Source organism: Theropithecus gelada, chromosome 7b, assembly GCF_003255815.1.
Source record: "Theropithecus gelada isolate Dixy chromosome 7b, Tgel_1.0, whole genome shotgun sequence".
NCBI lineage: Eukaryota > Metazoa > Chordata > Mammalia > Primates > Cercopithecidae > Theropithecus > Theropithecus gelada.
In genome coordinates this window covers 68,335,372-68,357,013 of record NC_037675.1, presented here as the reverse complement: position 1 = coordinate 68,357,013, position 21,642 = coordinate 68,335,372, and the positions used below count along the sequence as shown (strand labels likewise).

Genomic DNA, 21,642 nt, shown 5'->3' with positions numbered 1-21,642 from the left:
ACATGGGAGGTTGTTTATAGAATAACTCTACCATACATATTCACAGTGTTCATTAAAGAGGGCACCAAAGCCAGTATTCTGATTCTGATTTCCTGTTTCGACTATTCCATTTTTGATATTACTGAACCTCTCTTTCTCCACTGAAGAAAGATGACAATAGAAGAATCAGAAATGCACTTACTATCAGATTTGTTCTTTAATTGTATTTCCAGTGTCAAGCACAGCAGAATGTAGTAGGTGCTCAATAAATGCTTATTTAATGAATGAAAATACAAATCCCTTTTCTTCTATTCTTAGAAAACTGAACTTATGAAATAACATTCAGGAATTTTAAAGCTTAAAATCAGAAAGAGTTGTGCAAAAAAGTATCATTGCCACTTACTGCTTTGAGGCACTTTCTAAAATATAATGGCAATAGCAACGCTATAAAAATATAAAACCTTAAACACACAACTCTTCAACAGACTTAACCTTTATCAGAATGATTCACAGAATTTTTTGAACAGCTATTTTATCATTGATTTTTTAAAATAGCTATTTTGTACTCACAATCATGTTTAACCTTTATGATGTTAAATTGATAATGTTCTTCCCTATTCTTATTTTCTACGTTATCACACTGCCATGTTCAATTCTGTGTACTCTTTCCTTGTTAGGTTGTCTCACAATGCCATGTAAGATGAAGTTGTTAAGTATGTATTCTCTATTTACAAATACTGCAGGAAGTATCAAAATACAAAGGTAGGATGGGGAAATGAAGGTACTGGAGAAGGTGACAGTAGAAGAATTAGAAATGCACTTATTATCTAAGATTTGTTCTTTAACTGTATGCCCAGCATCAAGCACAGCAGAATGTAGTAGGTGCTCAATATATGTTTATTTAATAAATGAATATACAGACCCTTTTTCTTCTATCTTAAAAAACTGAACTGATGAAATAATGCTCAGAATTTTTAAAGCTTACTATTACAAAGACTTGTGCTAAAAAGTATCATAGCCACTTAACGCTTTGAGGTACTTTTGAAAATATGGTAAATTCTATACATATTCAGAAATTACACATTTTCAACCATACACATATCAGAATTTCTTTAGCAAAATGCTAGTTCTAAGAAAATCTTGCTGTGTATGTGTTCTGTGTCTATATCTATGCCCATAAAACTGAAATACTTCATATTTCAAAACAGTTTGAGAGTCTTGTCATAGTTAAAATTTACTCAGTTCTCTATTTTCTACTGCTGGGAAAACTTACTTGAGATATTTTATTAGTACTTTATCTTTGAATTAAAGTCAGTTCCGAGGAGGGCAATTCTATGGTGCACATTAAACATCTCAGAAACGTGTCACTTCCATGCTAAATGATGTCTTAGGCCACTGCAGGTGATTTTATTAACATCATGAGTTTTTTTTTTTGTTGTTGTTCAAAGCACAGGATAAGACAGATTTTTATTTTTCTTTTTTTTGAGACAGAGTTTCACTCAGTTGCCCAGGCTAGAGTGCAATGGCGTGATATCTGCTCACTGCAACTTCCGCCTCCCAAGTTCAAGCGATTCTCCCGCCTCAGCCTCCCGGGTAGGTGGGAATACCGGCACCTGCCATCATGCCCGGCTAATTTTTGTATTTTTAGTAGAGACGGGGTTTCACCATCTTGGCCAGGCTGGTCTTGAACTCCTGACCTCAGGTGATCCACCCGCCTTGGCCTTCCAAAGTGCTGGAATTACAGGCGTGAGCCACTGTGCCTGGCCGTTTTTTCTTATTTTCATAATTGAAACCTTAGAATGGAATTAACTATATTAAGAGAATAATAATAAAGTGAAAAGCAGCAAAATTACTCAAAATTAGTCCGAAGACATAATCCTATAATTGAATTACTGTTATCTTCATCATTATTGTAGTCTGGTCATATTTATAAGACATCATCTACCAAGACACTCAGGATGTTACATAATTATTATAAATGAAATAGTAAATAAATGAATATTATTAATATAAATAAATGTCAAAATGCCAAACAAGGAAGGTCAAATAATGTTCTACATAAAATAACCAAAAGACACTCAAATTTGCTTAAAGTAAGTAGAGTTAACAAACTGTTTGTTCACCTAAGTACTATTAAATATTTACTTATCTAGGGACTACTGTTCCAGCTTTTCTTCCCCACTCAAAGTCAGCTGATTCAATGCGAATACCATTTAGATTTTTAGGGTATGAGACTTGATCACATCAGTGTATCTTTTCCAGTTGTATAAAATTTCCCATAGAACGTGTATGATTTTAGGTGAGGCCAAACAGGGCATTTAGCAAAAATCAAAAGTTCATCATGGTCTTCAGGGGAAATATCCTTAAGATGTAATGAAGTAATAAATAGAAAATTGCAATGTGTGAAATGAAAATACTCTAAAAACATATTTTATATAACATTTAAGACAGCAATAATGAGATTTATCTTTGTACTCTGAAAACTCAGAAAGGAGCCTCCAATAAAAGAGAAATTTATAATCTATATTCTATCCACATTAGAGTTCCATATTTGAAGACTCTGTGTGTATGTGTGTGTGCAGAGGGGGAAATCTATGTGAAGAGAGAGAGTAGCTAGAGAAGACAATAAAAAAGAAGAGAATAAAAATGTAAAGGTAGACAATTTGAGGAGATCAGTCCTTCCAAACATATGCTTCCTTGTAGAATAATCTGAAACCATCCTCAGAAAAATGAGCAGGCTTCTTTTCTCAAGCTCTAAAATGAAGATAATTTTACAAACTCCATTATAACGATTCCTATGTTGACGTTATTTTGACACACTAACCAGTTACAGCAGGACTCAGCAAACATTTCTGTTTAAATAGAGAGTAAATATTTTAGACTGCATGAGACATATAATCTGTGTTTCAACTATTCAACTCTGCTGTTGTGTCAGTAACTGTAGGTTATGTGCAAATGAGCATGGCTATAATTTAATAAACCATTATTTTTAAACACTGAAATTTGAATCTCGTATAATTTTCACATGCCATAAAATGTTCTTCTTTTGATGTTTTCCCACAATTTATAAATGCAGAACTCATTCTTAGCTTGTGGGCCTATAAAAAAACAGGATTTGCTGATCTCTGAGTTACCACATTAACTCGATAAAAATAAGAGTGCAAAACTCCCCTAAAGACAATGGGTAGATCTATTTATCAAAAATAATTTATATTTGCCCTATTTCGTACTACGCCATTTTGGCATTCAGGAAATTAATTGTTAAACATTTAAAAATCATGATTCCAAAGACCATTACTTTCTGACTTGATTCAGGTATTTTTCTTAACACTTATTAAAAATGTAGTCTTATTTTGGGCTATAACTCCTCCCTTGACTAACTTTTTTCACTTTAAATACCATCCTTTAATTTGGGTTAGTATAGTTACATACTTATAGATAATTGTCATATTCCTTCCATTTCATTACTTTCTCTCTTAGTTTCACTTATATACCAATAATCTGTCTTCACGAACCATATTCCTTTTTGTTTATCAAAGCCCTTAAAAAAATCACACTTGGTCAGCCAAAACCTATCTACACATATTTGTAGCTGAATAGAAATTTAATATCATAATACATAAACTGAGTATTTAGATGAAAATACAACATTGTAGCATATGAGCATTTTCATTCCTTTCCTTTCTTTTCTTCTACCTATCTTTATTTCATGAACATTTATCTACTTTTTTCCTGAATATCTTAATATTTAGGCTCTCCTTGGTCCCACTGCTCCTCAACTAATCAAATTCTTTGTAAATTTACTTTGATTTATATTCTGTAAAGAAAGTATTCCTTTGGATTATCTTATTCTATGTTTTTATTTTCTCTCTCTCTCTCTTTTTTTTTTTCTTTTTTTGAGACAGGGTCTCACTCTGTTGCCCAGGCTGGAGTGCAGTAGGGCGATCTTGGCTCATTGCAACCTCCACTTCCTGGGTTCAAATCATTCTTGTGTATCAGCCTCCTAAGTAGTTGGGATTATAGGCATATGCCACCATGCCTGACTAATTTTTTGTATTTTTAGTACAGAGGAGGTTTTTTTCCCTTGGACTCAAGTGATCAGCCTGCAAATAGGGAGGACACTACTTGCCTTTAAAATTTTTTTTTGCTATACTGGACGGTTAATAGGATTCTTAGACTGATATACTTCATATTTAACATTTTTAGAAACAAGGTAATCAGAACAAAGTGTTTCTCAGTGAGGCTTCCCAAAGTGCTGGGATTACAGGCATGAGCCACCATGTCCTGCCTTATCCTGTGTTTTTCAATTCTCAACACTGTCTTCACTGGCCTTTAATCCTGTGCATTACTTTTAATGTTCTTCTTACTAGATTCATCCATTTGATTAAATAGAAAATTAATTTTTCCTCTATGTGGTTTTATTCTTCAGTCATTATTATCAGCACATCACCAATCTAAGGATTTGTAGTAATTTTTGTAGTCATTAAGGTAGAAAAATTCTGCTTAGGTATAAGACGATGATTTTATTATTACGAAAATTCCTAAAAACCCACTTAAAGTTCAGAATACATCTGCTTTGAATGACATAGAGAAAAGGATGATGTATTTTAAGTTAGAAATCAATAATCTAATACATCCTGTTTTATACTGAGTCAATGTTGAATAAATAAGGCATTTTAATATGAGAAATAAATAATAATATTCAAAACATTGTATCTTAGAATATTCTATTTTATATTGTTGATTACATTATCCTTAATGAATAATGGTGCCAGGCTCTTCCTTTTCTAAAAAATAACATATTGTCTACATCATCCAATTCAAGCATTAATGATTTAATTAAATCCTTATCTCACACTTCTGAATGATGTCATACCTTCTATATTAAATATTTAATTTTAAAATATTTTAATTTTCATTTATTAGCAAATTAAACTATTAGCAAATTAAATCTTCATCCTGCACTTCTGAATGATATCTTACATTCTCCATTAAATAAAATATTTAATTGAATTTTTTAAAATTTAATTTTTATTTAACTATTAAATAAAATATTAGACTTTATGGGCCACATAATCTGTGTTTCATCTATTCAACTCTCCTGTTATGTAAAAGTGACTGTAGGTTATGTACGTAAGAGTCTGAGTCAGAACAAGTTGCCAGATTACCTATGATGATACTCTAATAGTAATTATTTTCCTTGAAAATTGAAATTGAATAATCAAGGCTATAACCCTCACATTCAGCTCATTATTTGTAATCATGCTGATATAACTAACAAATGGTAGAAGACACGATCAATAAAAAAATCTCCAAATGAAGTCTCATGAGAAGATCCTCAGAAAATTATACAATTGTATAAGGTACATGGTTCTGACCCTATCATCTAATTGAAACCTTCATCAGCATTTCAATGAAGTAAAAGACACTTCATATACTTGTTGATATGGTTTGACTCTGTGTCTCCACCCAAATCTCATCTCGAATTGTAATCTCCACATGTCAAGGGAGGAATCTGGTGGAAGGTAATAGGATCATGGGGGTGGTTTTCTCCATGCTGTTCTTGTAAATAGCGAGGGAGTTCTCAATATATGTGATGGTTTTAAAAGTGGTAGTTTTGCCTGTGCTCTCTCCCCTCCTGCTGCCATATACAACATACCTTGCTTCCCCTTCCCCTTCTGCCATGATTGTAAGTTTCCTGAGGCCTCTCAAACCATGTGGAACTGTGAGTCAATTGGACCTTTTATCTTTATAAATCACCCAGTCTCAGGTAGCATCTTTACGGCAATGTAGACTAATACACTTATTCTTGTGTGTGTACACCTACAATAAATTTTCATGAAACAAAATCATTACCAAATGCCAATTTACTTCATTTTATAAACAAAACCTGTCTAATACAGTCTATGGTTCTGAGAATAACTTTTTCTTTTTAGCATCAATTTTTAATATTCAAGGCATTTTAAGGTATACTTGGGTAGTAGGAATTAAAGGGTAAGGAGAGAAACTGAAAATTCAGCTAAGCAATTGATTTGCATGTTTCCTAAGCTGAACTCTCTAGAGAGGATACTACTTGCCTTTTGATAGTTTTTTAACAGGATCCTTAGACTAATATACTTTATATTTAATATTTTTAGAAACAAGGTAATCAGAACAAAGTGTTTCTCAGTGAAATAAAACAAAAGATGACGATGTTGAGATTAATCATTATATAGTAGCACAGGTGTTGAAAAAAGAAAGAATGGCATGAGATAACCTAATTTTTAAGGCATCAAATTTTTAATTTGATGTTGGTCTCTTACTAACTCATTACCATATAGACATCAGCAAGTCTCAACTTTTTGGTCTCAGTTTCATTGAAAAAAAAAATTACTTCTCATGATTGGTTAGGAAAGAGCACAAGTCTAAAATACATATATTAAAATATTTTTATGGGTTTCTAGAATAATTAGGTATGTTCAGACTGATTTAATCATAAAATCCATACTAATCTTTTTTTTTTAAACAATAAAATAGATTTTGGGGAGTGATTATGGATGGTTTTAAAAATTCCGTAAGAATATGTGCAGAAAACAAAGAATAGCTCAAAGGGAGAAGTAGAGATATGAGATACGTGTATTAATTCCTTCACTTTTAGTTATTAGAATTTAATAACTTATTAATACAAATCACTTTATATTTCAATAATCAGAAATTTAATGTAGAGATATACATGACTACATGTGGTATACAATTAAAAACAAGCTGAGAAATAAGATAATTATCACATCCCTAACTTTTATTCTAGTTTATACAACAAAACTATTATAGCTGTATGAATTAAATGAATGGTAATAACCTCGGGAGAAGTAAATCTGATGCCAGGATTCACAGGAACTTTTTTAGAAACCCCAGGAATGAAAGGATACAGCCATAAATTACAGTAGTAATTTAGTTTTTCTTCTGCTACATTTATACTATACATCAATTTAGAGATTTTTCTTGAAAATCTTGACAGTCTGAACGATCTGTCACAAAAAATACTACCATGAATTCTGACTATATGACGTACGTACAGGATTGAGTGGATACAAGGTACTGTCCTCCTTCAATAGTTGTCTTGGGTATATTAGCCTTTAGCTCCAGTATTTGTAAGATGCTACGTGAAGGTGTTCCTGGTGAAGGTACTTACTGCTAATTTTCTTATTTTTAAACAAAATGACTTACATTTTTTCTAAAAGAGTCTAAGTCTATTAACTCAGAACAAATGTGTCTACTTGACAGATTACCTATGATACTCTATCACTGATTATTTTCCTTGAAAATTGAAATTGTACCATCAAGGATATACCCCTCACATCTAGCACATAATTTATTATTCTGCTGACATAACTAACAAGGGGTAGAAGACATGACCAATAGGAAAATCTCCAAATGAAGTCTCATGGCAAGATCCTCAAAAAATTATACAATTGTATAAGAAATAGTGATTTTTGAAAAGAAAGATTTTATTTTGCACTGGGGCCAAAATATTATTCAGTCAACAGCAATGTTAGTCAGTGTGGCTTTAGGGTCTTCTACCCTGCTAATTTAATCTTTATTTCATAAATGTGAGCATGAAGCCGCGGCTAGAAAAGAAAGAGGGGGAAAAGAGACAGAAAGGAAAAAGATGGAGATGAGAGGACAAACCAATCAAATTTGGAGTTACCAGTCAGTAGAAGTTTAGGGAAAAAAAAATCACCAAGTGAAATCGTACATTTACTCTGAGAGAGTATCCTTTCACATTGCCTTCTAGGTGATCTCTGAGCTCCTCCAGCTTTCGATGGAGCTACATGTAAACATCAGAAAATGAATTGAAAAAGCAACTTGTTCTCTTTTCGGTTTTCCTTTTAAAAATAAGATCATAGCATTATACATTTCTCACTGCCTTTGGCAAACATTTCAAAAACATTAAAGGTCTTTCTATAACGTAAGACTGCATGCTCAACAAACCCGTGACTAGGAAGTCAACATTTTATTTTGATTAATTACAGCATCTTTTCTTCCCAAAGTATTGGAGAAAATAAATACTATAACCATCCTTATAAATCCCCTAGAGATTCACTTTGACATTTTCTATCTTGTAGAAACATAAAGATATTTAAATATTATGAAATTTGACTTTCTTTCCCAAACACACTTTTTGATTTAAGACTGCATCCATATTAATATAAACTGATTTAATTATAAAATGTATCCTTTGTTCTTGAACATATATATGCGTATATACATACTCATATTGTATATACACTTAAAAACAATAAACATACATATATAACTTGAAGTTTTATACACCCAGAAGCTGAACTTGGAGATAACTGCACGCACACGCACTCGCACATACAATCCAGTTTACAGAACATGGTGCTGCAGTTATGTATGCCATTTTTATCTTTATTTCACCTTCAGTAATTTTCAAAAAGTCATGTCGTTCTGTACGTTCTCACCTGAATGAGTCATAATCCATAGTTTAAACCAGTAATGGATTTATTTTCCTTTAAAGACAAAGGTAAAATATGATACCTCACAGATAGACAGTGAGGAATGCTACTGATATATCATCAGGATACATAAACTCATTTTTCTGATTGAATAATCTTAAATTGCCTAGTTTTTGAAATAGGCATACTGTTAACACTTCCCATCCCCTCTGCTTATCCTTGGTGAAATAACATTTTAATAAAATAGCTATCCACTATAAAGCAGTGTTAGAGAACAGAGAGGATGGCTTTTCTGGAATAAAGGACACAAACATACAAACACACCTTCATCCATGTGCACTCATGTGCATGCACACACACAAATAAATAAACAATAACAAAAAAGTAAAGCTAAGAAGGCAGAAGAGGCAAGGAGAGGAAAGAGTGCAGAAATTAGTATTTCATAAATTGTTAAATGGAAATAAATTGGAGGTGTGCAAAATTTTGAAATGATTCAATATTAGACCTCAAGATAGTCATTAAATTTTAGGACATCCCAGTGCACTGAATTTTCTAGAATTTTGATTAATTTAACAGTTACTATTGCTGTAAGGGCAAATGGTATTGAGATATAAGAAAATAGTTAATTTTGTAAGGTAATTCTTCTGCATATTTTTAGAATTCAGCAATTTTTGTAACTTGCATTTAAGGTGGCAGCATTAAAAGTGATCAGTCTGTGTTTCTTAAGAGTGATAACTTATTTACCTTTCATTATGATTAAATGTTTAAGTACTCAGTGCCCAAGGCATATTGAGCAAACAAATATTTAGCAACTAGCAGACAAGATGATCAAATTAGAAATCTTTCAATTGTATATTAGCAGATTATATACACAAATGGACAAACATTTAGGTATGTATCTGGTTCTGTTGATTGTTGTATTGGTTTTTTGGACTTTTAAAAAATAAAACGGGATTAAGAGGGCGTAACTATTATCAGCTATATGTGGGCCCATTATACTACATGACACAAAATTTCTTTCTTTCTAATTCTTAGGATTATGTGTATTGAATACATATTGTTAACTCATAATAACTTTTCTCTGAAATGAACTATAAATGGTGATGATACCAAAGTAACATTTAAATTATTTTTTTATAAAAAAAAGTTAAAAGGGGAGATAATATTCTGAAAATAAATGTTAGTTCTCTGTGTAACAGGAACTTAACACACAGTGACATCAATCAGAGGAACGGTTTATTCTAGAACCCCAAATTATAGGCACCTGTAATGAGGCAGTTGCCCTTTCTGTTGTTTGTGGTGCCATTCAAAGCTAGTTATTTGGCAGCTTGCCTTCAGCTGGTTGCTCTATGTGTAGCTGAAACAAAAAAAAAATAATATGACCCAACAGCCAATAAAAATATTAAAATAAAAAAAAATGGGATGGTGAAAAATGGAAAAAGCCCCCTTCCTCCCACCACCCTCCAAAAAGGAAGAAGTGTAGGCTATAGACGAAATCTTGCCAAAAAATGTTAGAAACATATTTACTTTGAGGGATCCAACTCTACTAGCAACTCCTTTGCTTTCATCCGGCCGTCTAATTTGCTACAATGAGGGAAGATGGGTAAAAAAGACAGAATAAAGAAAAAGTGAACTTAAAAATTTTTCTATACATTAGTAAGTAATACATGCAAAAACATCAATTGACTCTCTGTGGTAGCTCTTAGGAGGCCAAGGAGTTAACTAACCCAGAGGCTGTATGACATGCTCTGCAAATAGGCTGGTCCCTAGAATTCAGTCTTTGTTATGGCACTATCCCTGAGATGAGGAAATTGGCACTTACTTTTGGTTATCTTGGGGACTTCTGATGAAGCAGTATCTGGAGTAGTGTTACATTTGCATTTGGCTTACAAAAAACAAAGAATTACAAATACACCTATGTACTTTTCTCTCGTAGTGTTTTAGTGTCTATTCCATTGTAATATTAGAAAACATAAATGGTATGACTAGAAACATTAATGTTCTGTAGGTGGAAAGATCAGTCCTGACAAGCATCATTCTTGATAGGTGACAGAGTGAAGCTCCTCTGCTTGCTGACCCAAGCATTGAGGGTGTTCAGCTGTCACTGAGATTCCCAATTTAACAATTGTGCTGCCCAACCAGAAAATTTTAATGCCAGACCAATGTTAGATATATTTACTACCTCAAAGCTTTCTGCTATTTTAGTTGAATTTTCCACTTGGAAAATTTGCTATCTTGGGTAAGACAGGGGAAATGAAAAGTAAAACTGTTTTTTAAAATAACTCATTTCACATTACTGCATAAATGAGCAAGGGAAGTTTCTCAACACAAAGTGTTTTATTAGAGGAGGTACTTTTTAAATGGAGCTCTAATGAGAACTAATGTTTTGGATAAAGAGGGAGGCAATAAAAAAAAAGGGCAGGGTGAAGAGCAAAGGGGACAGGAAGCTTCAGACTAAGTGGTTTTACACTATGGATTCCAGAATGAGGTCTCAATTCAGACCAGCATAGGTCAAGTTAGCTGTGATGTTCCTGCTTTTATTAGTAGATAGTAGATATATCAGTGTGATGCCAAAAGTTCCCAGTTAAAGTCTTCAAGAAATAATAGAAATCTGAACATCCTATAAAACTTTATTTCCTGGAAGCAGGATATATATTGTCTTACCCTTTTAGAAGATTTCTGATAGTATATGGAAATTGCTGAGGAATAATCATATTGAATTTGATTGAATAATCAAAATTGAATTTTCGTTTTGAATAAAAGCATATTGGTATATAAGAGTTGCATCAACTTTTGACGCTACTTGATATAAACAGGTTTTACTAATTATTCAGCATTAACTAAATGTTATGGCCAAAAGATAATCACTAATTCTAACTCTTCTTAGTGGAACAGAATAGTCAAATTTAGAAACAATGGATACTAATTAGAACATCAGCACCTGTAAGAGAGGGGTTCCCTATGGAATGAATTCAGAGTGAGTTCATAATATCTGCTCATCCTCTTGTGCTGTTTTCTTTGATTTCTGAGGTCTTTATATCAAAAGCTGTTTTCCATCTTAAATGCAGATTCACAATATCTAGATTATAAAGGTAGAGTTGGTAGATTCCTATAAAAATATAAGAGTCTGATACCTCATGATGCTTTCTGAAAATTTTCAGAAAATGTGAAGATGTTCTGAACTTACACAGTAACAAGTGAACACCATTTTCTACGTTGTCTTTTATTTCTAGAAGACTTAAAATTACATTAAGCCCAGCAACATTAGGTATCTTTTTCAAGGTTACACTGGAAGTTGATGACAAATCTAGGAACAAAATCAACAGTCCCTAATTTCTAGATTAAAGTAGCATTCCCTCAGCAGGCCTGAAAATATATGGGATGGAAAAAAATTGATGCTTATAAGAGAATGTATACGTATATGTAACTATGTCTGTCTGTCTCCATCTGTGGAAGAAATTTTACATTACTATATATATGGAAGACATTTTTCCTGTACCATTTCAGTTCCAAATGCAAGTATAGAAACTTAAAGAACGAATTATAAGAAGAAAAAAAGACAGTTACCACTAAACTGAAAAATAGATTAAAAGACTGATTTAAATAGAGACTTTGGGAGCAAACAGCTCATCAATGCTTGATTTCAAATTTCTATAAACAAGCCTGTCTTTGAAACCATCATAACAGGAAAACCTTAGAAAGCCAAGGTGTTTTTCAAAGCCAGAAATGGCTACAATTCCAGTTTCATGTGATTTTTTTGCAGCTTCTGAAACAGGTAGTAATAATACCTAATACTGAAAAACTTTAGAAAGAATTTGAAAAGGATGTCTATATAAACTAGAATTTGAGAAATACAGAAAAGTGAAATCAGTAGATTTAAAATGTAATGTCCTTATTTATTTTAGTCCTCCATTAATCATCAGTTATAGTGGGGCAGCATACATGAAAGAAATTCACAGCTAATCCAAACGCTTGATTATTATTATTATTTTTTTGAGACTGAGTCTGGTTCTGTCATCCAGGCTGGAGTACAGTGGCACGATCTCGGCTCACTGCAAGCTCTGCCTTCCAGGTTCAAGCAAGTCTCCTGCCTCAGCCTCCTAAGTAGCTGAGATTACAGGCACACACCACTGCGCCTGGCTAATTTTTATATTTTTAGTAGAGATGGGGTTTCACCATGTTGGCCAGGCTGGTCTTGAACTCCTGGCCTTAGGTGATCTGCCTGCCTCGGCCTCCCAAAGTGTCAGGATTACAGGTGTGAGCCACCGCGCCCGGCCAAATGCTTATTATATTTTAGATAAGAATTTAAAAGAAATCACAAAAGATTAGCATTCAGATAAGATTAATGACTTTACTCTTCTTGATAATAAGAGCCTCATATCATTAGCTATTTTTATTTATGCTTTTCTAAAGTCAAAACACTATCAGTAGCTAAGAGAGGTTACACTGTAAATGTTTACATTGTACTATCATGGCATTATAAATAAAGTCTGAGAATTGAATGTAAATAATTATGAGGATTATGGAGTAAATTGAGATTACTAGTTTACTTACATATGTTGATAATTAAAATTTAGTAGCAAAACAAAAATTTCATCATTAATCTTGAAGAAATCTTTTGACAAGTATTTTACCAAGATTTTAAAAGATATTATCCATGGGATCCAAAACACTTCAATCTTCTATTCAGTCTCTCAACTAGAATATATTTAACAAAGTATTCCTTAGAAATAGTCTGAAAATGTTGTACTGTATTACCTCTTTTGCAACACTCTGGGAATCTTTCCTCAGGGATTAATTACTGGGGAAACTATCCTCAGGGATTAATTACCAGGATTTGGCCTGTAGTAAAATGACTTTGACATTTGTATTTACTTTTTTTCCAAGAATTTGGATTCTAGTAACATTATGCAACAAAGAAATTGCCTGGATCCTAAACTAAGATGTGCACATGTTGATTCCCTTTGATTTAGCTCAGTTTTCCAAAACTGAGCTCACTGTAAAACGATTTCTACCATTAACAAGGTAGAAAACTAGCCCCACCCTTACTTCTCTTGCCTAAAATAAGTAATTGTAAATGTAGTATTTTAATTAAACCAAACATATATTTCATAGTTTAAAAATCAACTTGATATTAATTTTTAAAATAAAATACAGAAATTTCAGGCTTATGATAACTGCATTAAGGTAGACTCACATATCACTGGGTGTATATATTCATATTTCTCTTTAGTTACAAATGTTTGCGAAAATGTTATATATTTTGTGTGTTTCCTTTACTGATAAGGGAACCAAGGTCTGGAGAAGTTCAGTGGCCTTCTGAATGCATCAATAAATAATATGAAAGTACAGCTGATATTATGTTCTGACTCTTAGGTTGTTTAATTAAATTTAGTCTCTTACCTACGGAATAAAGAATGTAGACATTCTCCCCTTCTCTCCATAATATATTTTGTATCAGTTTAGAATAAAATTACATAGATTAAACCAACATTTCTGTTTGTACTAAGGAGTTGACCATTTTATTCTTAGATCTAGTTTACCTTAAGAACTATTCTGAGACTAATATTTTTAACCTTATTATACCATATCATGGCTTTTTAAAAAAATTATGATTATCAAAGAAAAGAAATAAAACTTTTTTCTCAGAAATTATTTTCCAACCAGTATCACTCAGCATATATTGGTGCAGCTATAGATTGTTTTTGGCAGCTATGATTTGGAGAAAGAGATTTTTTAAAAAAGTTTTGCTTAAGAGCTCAACATTTAAACAAATTCCTATAAATAACAAAGTAGTTTTGGAATTAAGTTAATATTTCACCTCGCTATAATATTATATTATTCAGCCCTTTCAATAAAGCTGGTGCTTCATCATAGAACATTTTGTTTAATTTGTGATTTATTAAGACAAGTATAAAGAAAGGAATACAGCAATGAAAGAGAGTGGATTAATATATAAATGTGTCAAGGAAAAATAATTACTAATGTGTTTCTGGAGAAAAGAAAATACAATTATAAAACTAAACTAATAAAAGGATAAAAAAGGTCAAGGAAAGCTGCAAAGAGTAAGAAGTCAGAAGGCAAAAATTAGAATCATGGTGGCAAGTAACAGATCCTCTAAATCCCTCTGCCATATTTTTATCCTTAGGAAATCATTTTTTTTTTTTTAAGATGGAGTTTCACTCTTGTTGCCCAGGCTGGAATGTAATGGCGTGATCTCGGCTCATCGCAACCTCTGCCTCCTGGGTTCAAGTGATTCTCCTGCCTCAGCCTCCGGAGTAGCTGGGATCACAGGCATGCGCCACACGCCCAGCTAATTTTGTGATTTTAGTAGAGACGAGGTTTCTCCATGTTGGTCAAGCTGATCTCGAACTCCCGACCTTAGAAGATATTCCTGCCTCAGCCTCCCCAAGTGCTGAGATTACCGGCGTGAGCCAGCGCACCCGGCCAGGAAATCATCTTTTTCAAAGGTTCTGATTTCTAATGATATATTAGCATTTGCATTTATTTATATTTTATTATACATTTATAATTTTGATCTTAGGGTTCTATATAGTTTTGATTCCAAGACAGTATAATCTATACTAAATTAGACCTTTATATAAATCTAATCTATATAAAATTGACCTTTATATAAATTATTTCCTGTTCACTAACTAGAGAATAATTCAACTGAAATTATTTTTTCCAAATTTCTTACCTGTCTAAAAAGAAATTATAAAACCCATCTTTAATAAAAGAGTTATTATGTGGGTTAAAATAAATAACCTTTAAGCAGCACATTATATGTTCTTAATATTTTTTTATTATTTGTAAATGAGACCAAAAAAAAAGTTTATCTTTGAACTTCCATTGAAATATGATATAATTTTCTATCCAGCAGGATTAAGAAGAGACTGGCTTAGCCTGGATGTAAAAATGCTGTGGTATATAGGCATACCTCGTTTTACTGTGCTTCATGGATAATTGCTTTTTTTACAAGTTCAAGGTTTGTTTGTGGCTACCCTGTGTCAAGCGAGTCGATCGTCACCAATTTTCCAACAGCAAGTGCTCACTTCCTGTCTCTGTGTCACATTTTGGTAATTCTTACAATATTTCAAACTTTTTACTATGAGTATATCTGTTATAGTTGTCTATGATCAGTCATCTTTGATGCTACTTTTGCAATTGTTTTGAGGTACCACAAATGGTGCCCATGTAAGATAGTGAACTGAACTGATAAATGCTGTGTGTGCCCTGACTGCTACACAGACTGACCATTCCGTGTCTTTCTATCTTTCTGTGGCTGGCCTCTCTATTCCCTGAGACAGAACAATATTGAAATTAGGTCAATTAATAAACCTACAGTGGCCTCTAAGTGTTCAAGTAGAAGGAATAGTTGCATGTCTCCCACTTTAAATCAAAAGCTAGAAACGACTAAGCTTAGTGAGGAAGGCATGCTGAATGCTGACACAGCCAGAAAGCTAGGCTACTTGTGTCAAACAGCTGAGTTGTAAATGCAAAGGAAAAGTTCTGGAAGGAAATTTAAAGTGGTATGCCAGTGAACATATGAATGAGGAGAAAGTGAAACAGCCTTATTGCTAGTATGGAGAAGGCCTGAGTGGTCTGGATAGAAGAACAAGCCAGTCACAACAGTCCTTAAAGCCAAAGCCAAATCCAGACCAAGGCTGTAACTTTCTTCAATTCTATGAAGGCTGAGTGAGGTCAGGAAACTGTAGAAGAAAAGCTGAAAGCTAGCTGAGGTTGGCTCATGAGGTCTAAGGAAAGGGGATGTCTCTATAACATAAGAGTAACGTGAAGCAGCAAGTGCTGATGTAGAAGCTGCAGCGAGTTACCCAGAAAATCTATCTTAAATCCTTGATGAAGGCAGCTACACTAAACAACAGATTTCCAATGTAGATAAAACAGCCTTATATAATGGAAGCAGATGCCATCTAGGACTTTCTTTGCTAGAGAGGTGAAGTTAACGCCTGGCTTTAAAGCTTCAAAGGACTGGCTGACTATCTTGGTAGGGAATAATGCAGCTACTGACTTTAAGTGGAAGCTGATGGTTATTGACCATTCTGGAAGTTCTATGGCCTTTAAGAATTATGCAAAATCTACCCTGCCTGTGCCCTACACATGGAACAAGAAAGCCTAGATGACAGCACATCTTTTTGCAGCAGGTTTACTAAATATGTTAAATCCAGTGCTTAGACAAAAAGATTCCTTTCAAAATATAAGTATTCATTGCTATTGTACCTAGTCAACCAAGAGCTCTGATTGGGATATACAAGGGCATAATGTTTTCATGCTTGCTAATACAACATCCACTCTGCAGCCTATAGATCAAGGAGTAATTTCAACATTCAAATTGAAATTTTATTATTTGTTATTATAGTTATTATTTAAAAAATAGATTTCATGAGGCTATACAGTTGCCATATAGTAATTCCTATAATTGATCTGAGCAAAGTAAATTGAAAACCGTCCAGAAATAATTCATCATTCTAGATGCCATTCAGAACATTTTTGGTTCATGGGAGCCCAGAATATCAATATTAATAGGAGTTGGAAGAAGTTGATTCCAACCATATGATGTTTAGTAGTTGAAGACTTTGGTGGAGGAGAAAGAACTGCAGATACGGTAGAAATAGCAAAAGAACTAGAATTAGAAGGGGAACCTGAAGTTGCGACTGAATTACTGTGATATTCATGATAAAACTTTCACAGATGGTAAGTTGCTTCTTATGAATGAGCAAAGAAAGGAGTTCCTTGAGATGAAATCTACTCCTGGTAAAGATGCTGTGAACATTGTTGGAATTACAACAAATGATTTAAAATATTGCATAAATAAACTTGATTAAGCAGCAGCAGGGTTTGAAAGGATTGACTCCAATGTTGAAGGAAGTCCACTGTAGAAAAAATGCGTTCAAACAACATTGCATTCTACAGCAAAATCTTTTGTGAAAGGAAGGGTCAATCAATGTGGTAAACTTGTCTGATTTTAAGAAATTGCTGCAGCCACACCAGCCTTCAGCAGCCACTACCCTGATCAGTCAGCAGCCATCAGCTTTGAGGCAAGACCCTCTACCAGCAAAAAGATTACGACCTGCTGACGGCTTAGATGATTGTAATAACTGTTTTAGGACTAACATATTTTTAAATTAAGGTTTGTACAGTGTTTTTTTTTTAGACATAATCCTTTTCACGCGTAACAGACTACAGGAGAGTATAAACATAATTTTTACATGTACTGGGATACCGAAAAATTTGTGTGACTCACTTTATTGCAATTTTTCCTTTATTGCAGTGGTCTGGATCTGAACCTACAATATCTCCAAGGTATGCCTGTAAATATAGGTATAAATAACTCCAGTTGGCTTTATTAAGTTTGGCTACGAATCTGAAAAATAGGCCAAAGGACATCTGTGTAATTACCAGATCCTATCTAAAAAAATACACAAACAAAACCCAAACAGGTATGTATATTTTCCTGGTTTTAAAAATAATGTATATTGTGAAATAACTTGCAATTCTATTCCTAAACAGTTTTGTTTACTAATTTTTTAAACTATACATTGTAGTTTTAGTATTTTCTCATGTCATTAAATATTCTTAATGAGATGATTTTTAAGGTTATAGTATAACTTCTATATGTATGTACTATTAATACAAGTTATTTTCCATAATGCTGTGATAAAAATTCCTGTACATAGTTTGAGATGGCCTCTTTAATAATTTACTTTGGATACATTTCTAGAGACAAAATGATTGATTAAAACATAACTTTTTTTTTTTTTTTTGAGACAGAGTCTTGCTCTGTCACCCAGGCTGGAGTGCAATGGCGTGATCTTGGCTCACTACAGCCTTCGCCTCCCGGGTTCAAGTGATTCTCCTGCCTCAGTCTCCCAAGTAGCTGGGATTACAAGCACCTGCCACCACATCCAGCTAATTTTTGTATTTTTAGTAGAGACAGGGTTTTACCAGGTTGGTTGGGCTGGTCTCAGACTCCTGACTTCAGGTGAGCCACCTGCCTCGGCCTCCCAAAGTGCTGGGATTATAGGAATGAGCCACCATGCCCGGCCAACACATAGCATTTTAAGATCCTGCCTCTCTCTCTATATAGGTATGCTATACAGTACATACATTTCTGTATATACTTTTTAAGCAAACAATACATGTATACAACACGTGTATGAAAGGTTATACAAATTTATTGCTTGAAAGGTTATATTCCTATTAGTGTGAATAGAAATACTCATGTCATTGCTCATTATAGTACTGATGATTATAGTTTTAAAATAATTATCAATTTGATTGCAAAATTTGTATTGTTTTAAATTTTTAGTAGATTTCTAATGAGAGTGTACTCCCCCCACATGTATCTGTGCTGCATGTATTTATTTTATTAAATGACTATGCTTACCTTTTACTCATCCATTTTTTTCTTTCCTACTGGATTAGAAGAGCTCTTTGAGGTTGTCAACCCTGTATCTGGTAGATTTCTTATAAATATTTTATTTTCACATAATCCACTGTAAGTTCCTTAAGAACAGGGTTAAAAAGTCTATTCATTGCTGTATCCCCAATAGCTAATACAGTATTTGACATATAATATGCATTAAAAATATTCACTGACATAGTCAATGAATTTCTGAATTATTCTGTGTTTTCTCTTTAACAAAAGTAGAATGAGTAGGGAGATGCTCCTGAAATTTTGGGTCAGAAAATACCTAATTTTAGAATATATATCAGTTTAAGATATGAAGATCCAGAGGAGAGTTTAGTATGGGATGTACTCTATATTAAAGTCAAAATGGGATATTAAATACATCTAATTCATGCCTGTATCTAATAAATTCTGTTGCTGAAATAATGATGGGACCGCTTATATTTGTTGGGCTGTTTTACACAAAACACGTCCCAAACAATTAAAAACAGTTGAAATGAATCAAAGCTATTTATACTGAAAGCTAGTATTCTTAATTTCACAATGTCTTGTATTTCAACAGTTCACTTCCCTATCTTCCTATAACTTGAACAAAACTAGAGTGGATCTCAAGAGAAATCAGTATTCCATTTAACAGAGACAAGCTTTACCTAAATGTAAAAGATCTTAAGTGAAGTTAGAACATTTTCAATTAATAATCTCACTTTATGTACTAGAACAGAATGCAAAATATAAAATAAGTAAATGTAAATTATTCTGTATTAACTGGAGATTAATAAAATATCAGAGAGAGAAGGGCTTTAAGAATATTTTCTAGTTGATATTTGAACTATTTCAAAAGAACAGAATTATAAGCCTACAAGGGACTTTAGAGTTTGTTTAGTATCTTGGTGTTACAAATAACAGAAACTGAGGTCAACTAGTCCTCACAGTTTTATTTATTTATTATTTTTTGAGACAGAGCCTTGCTTTGTCACCCAGGCTGGGAGTGAAGTGGCATCATCACAGCTCACTGCAGCCTTAACTGCCTGGGTTCAAGTGATTCTCCTGAGTAGCTGGCACTATAGGCACATACCACCATGCCCAGCTAATTAATTTTTTTTTTTTTTTGTAGAGACAGGGTCTCACTATATTGCCCAGGCTGGTCCTGAACTTCTGGGCTTAAGTGATCCTCCCTCCTTGGTCTCCCAAAATGCTGGGATTATAGGCATGAGCCACTGTGCCTGGCCCTCATAAAGTTATAATATGGCAGACTAGGGCTGGTACTCAATACGTTGTGCCTCGCAGTGTAATACTTTTACACACTCAAGCTTGTTAGCTTTTCAAATGACTTTGGGTTTATAGTTTTTAAATGTCTACCAGTAAATCAGTCAAATGCAAATGCTAAAAACTGCTTCTTCCAATATATCATTAAATTCATGAAGACACAAAAATGATCTATTCCTGCTATCTATGTAAAATACAGAAAACATAGACTTAAAAGTTCTGCATATACTTTCAATAAAAGTAGAAATAACAGAAGTTACTGAGTTTGATTAAGAGATGACTCCAAAACCTTTAACTTCTGAAAGATTATCTACAGCATTGTTTTTAAAACTAGAAAATAAGAAACCACAAAAATATCCAAAATACGGGTTGGTGAAAAAACTATGTCACATCTATCAGTTAGAATATCAAACAATCCAAATAATGTTGTAGAAGATAATTTACAACATGTAAAGATGTTCATGACATAGAAAGATGCTCATATTACTAAGTAAACAAGATGGGTTAAAAGCTATAGACAATTTAATAATAATAGCTAATGTTTAATGAGTACTTATATTTCAATCATTGTGCTAAGTGATTTATATACATTTTTTAACTTAAATTCTTAAGACAACCCTATGAAACAAATAGTATCATGATTTTTCATTTTGCAGATGAGACAATTAAAGTTATAGAGGTGAAGTAACTTTTTGAAAGCCACACATCTAGTAAGTGATTCATCACAGGCCTGTCAGACTCCAGAAACTGAGCCCTTAATCACTGCCTTCTTGTTATAAGATATTTATTTATTTATTTATTTATTTATTTATTTATTTATTTGAGACGGAGTCTCGCTCTGCCGCCCAGGCTGGAGTGCAGTGGCCGGATCTCTGCTCACTGCAAGCTCCGCCTCCCGGGTTCACGCCATTCTCCTGCCTCAGCCTTCCGAGTAGCTGGGACTACAGGCGCCCGCCACCGCGCCCGGCTAGTTTTTTTTGTATTTTTTTTTAGTAGAGACGGGGTTTCACCATGTTAGCCAGGATGGTCTCGATCTCCTGACCTCGTGATCCGCCCGTCTCGGCCTCCCAAAGTGCTGGGATTACAGGCTTGAGCCACCGCGCCCGGCATAAGATATTTAAATGCATAGAAAAACATAAGAGAATGATATATAGCAAAATTTTAACAGTGGTTATTTATGAAGGGTATTTTATAAGAACTTTTTTATGTGAGTTTTAAAATGTTTTTCCAAATGAGTATGTACATTTTTTTAAATAAAGAAACTATACTCAAACTATACCACTTACAATCTGTCTTAGCTATAAAATGTTAATTCTACAGCTAGCAGTTTTTGGTTTGCTATATCTTCTCAGATATCAAATTTTATTTGCAACTTCAGACTTCAGAGTGGCAATTATACATTTCATAGTTGTTACATTTATAATAAACATAGTTCTGTGACCATTAAATAATTAGAAAGAGATGGGGAAATTTAATTTTCAATTATCATTATAATGATAATGATAA

At 33.3% G+C, this 21,642-nt stretch overlaps 1 protein-coding gene across 7 annotated transcripts in view; it reads right to left on the bottom strand.

The window, feature by feature from the left end:
• GPHN (gephyrin) overlaps positions 1 to 21,642 on the bottom strand; it is a 719,765-nt gene that overhangs the window by 196,283 nt on the left and 501,840 nt on the right. For 3 of the 7 annotated variants that reach the window (XM_025392024.1, XM_025392027.1, XM_025392026.1), the window contains one exon: positions 9,966 to 10,022. The exons of the other annotated variants lie outside the window; for them this stretch is intronic. In XM_025392024.1, coding sequence (XP_025247809.1) covers positions 9,966 to 10,022 — 57 coding nt within the window. The remainder of the gene's footprint in view (positions 1 to 9,965; positions 10,023 to 21,642) is intronic. 7 annotated transcript variants of the gene reach the window in all.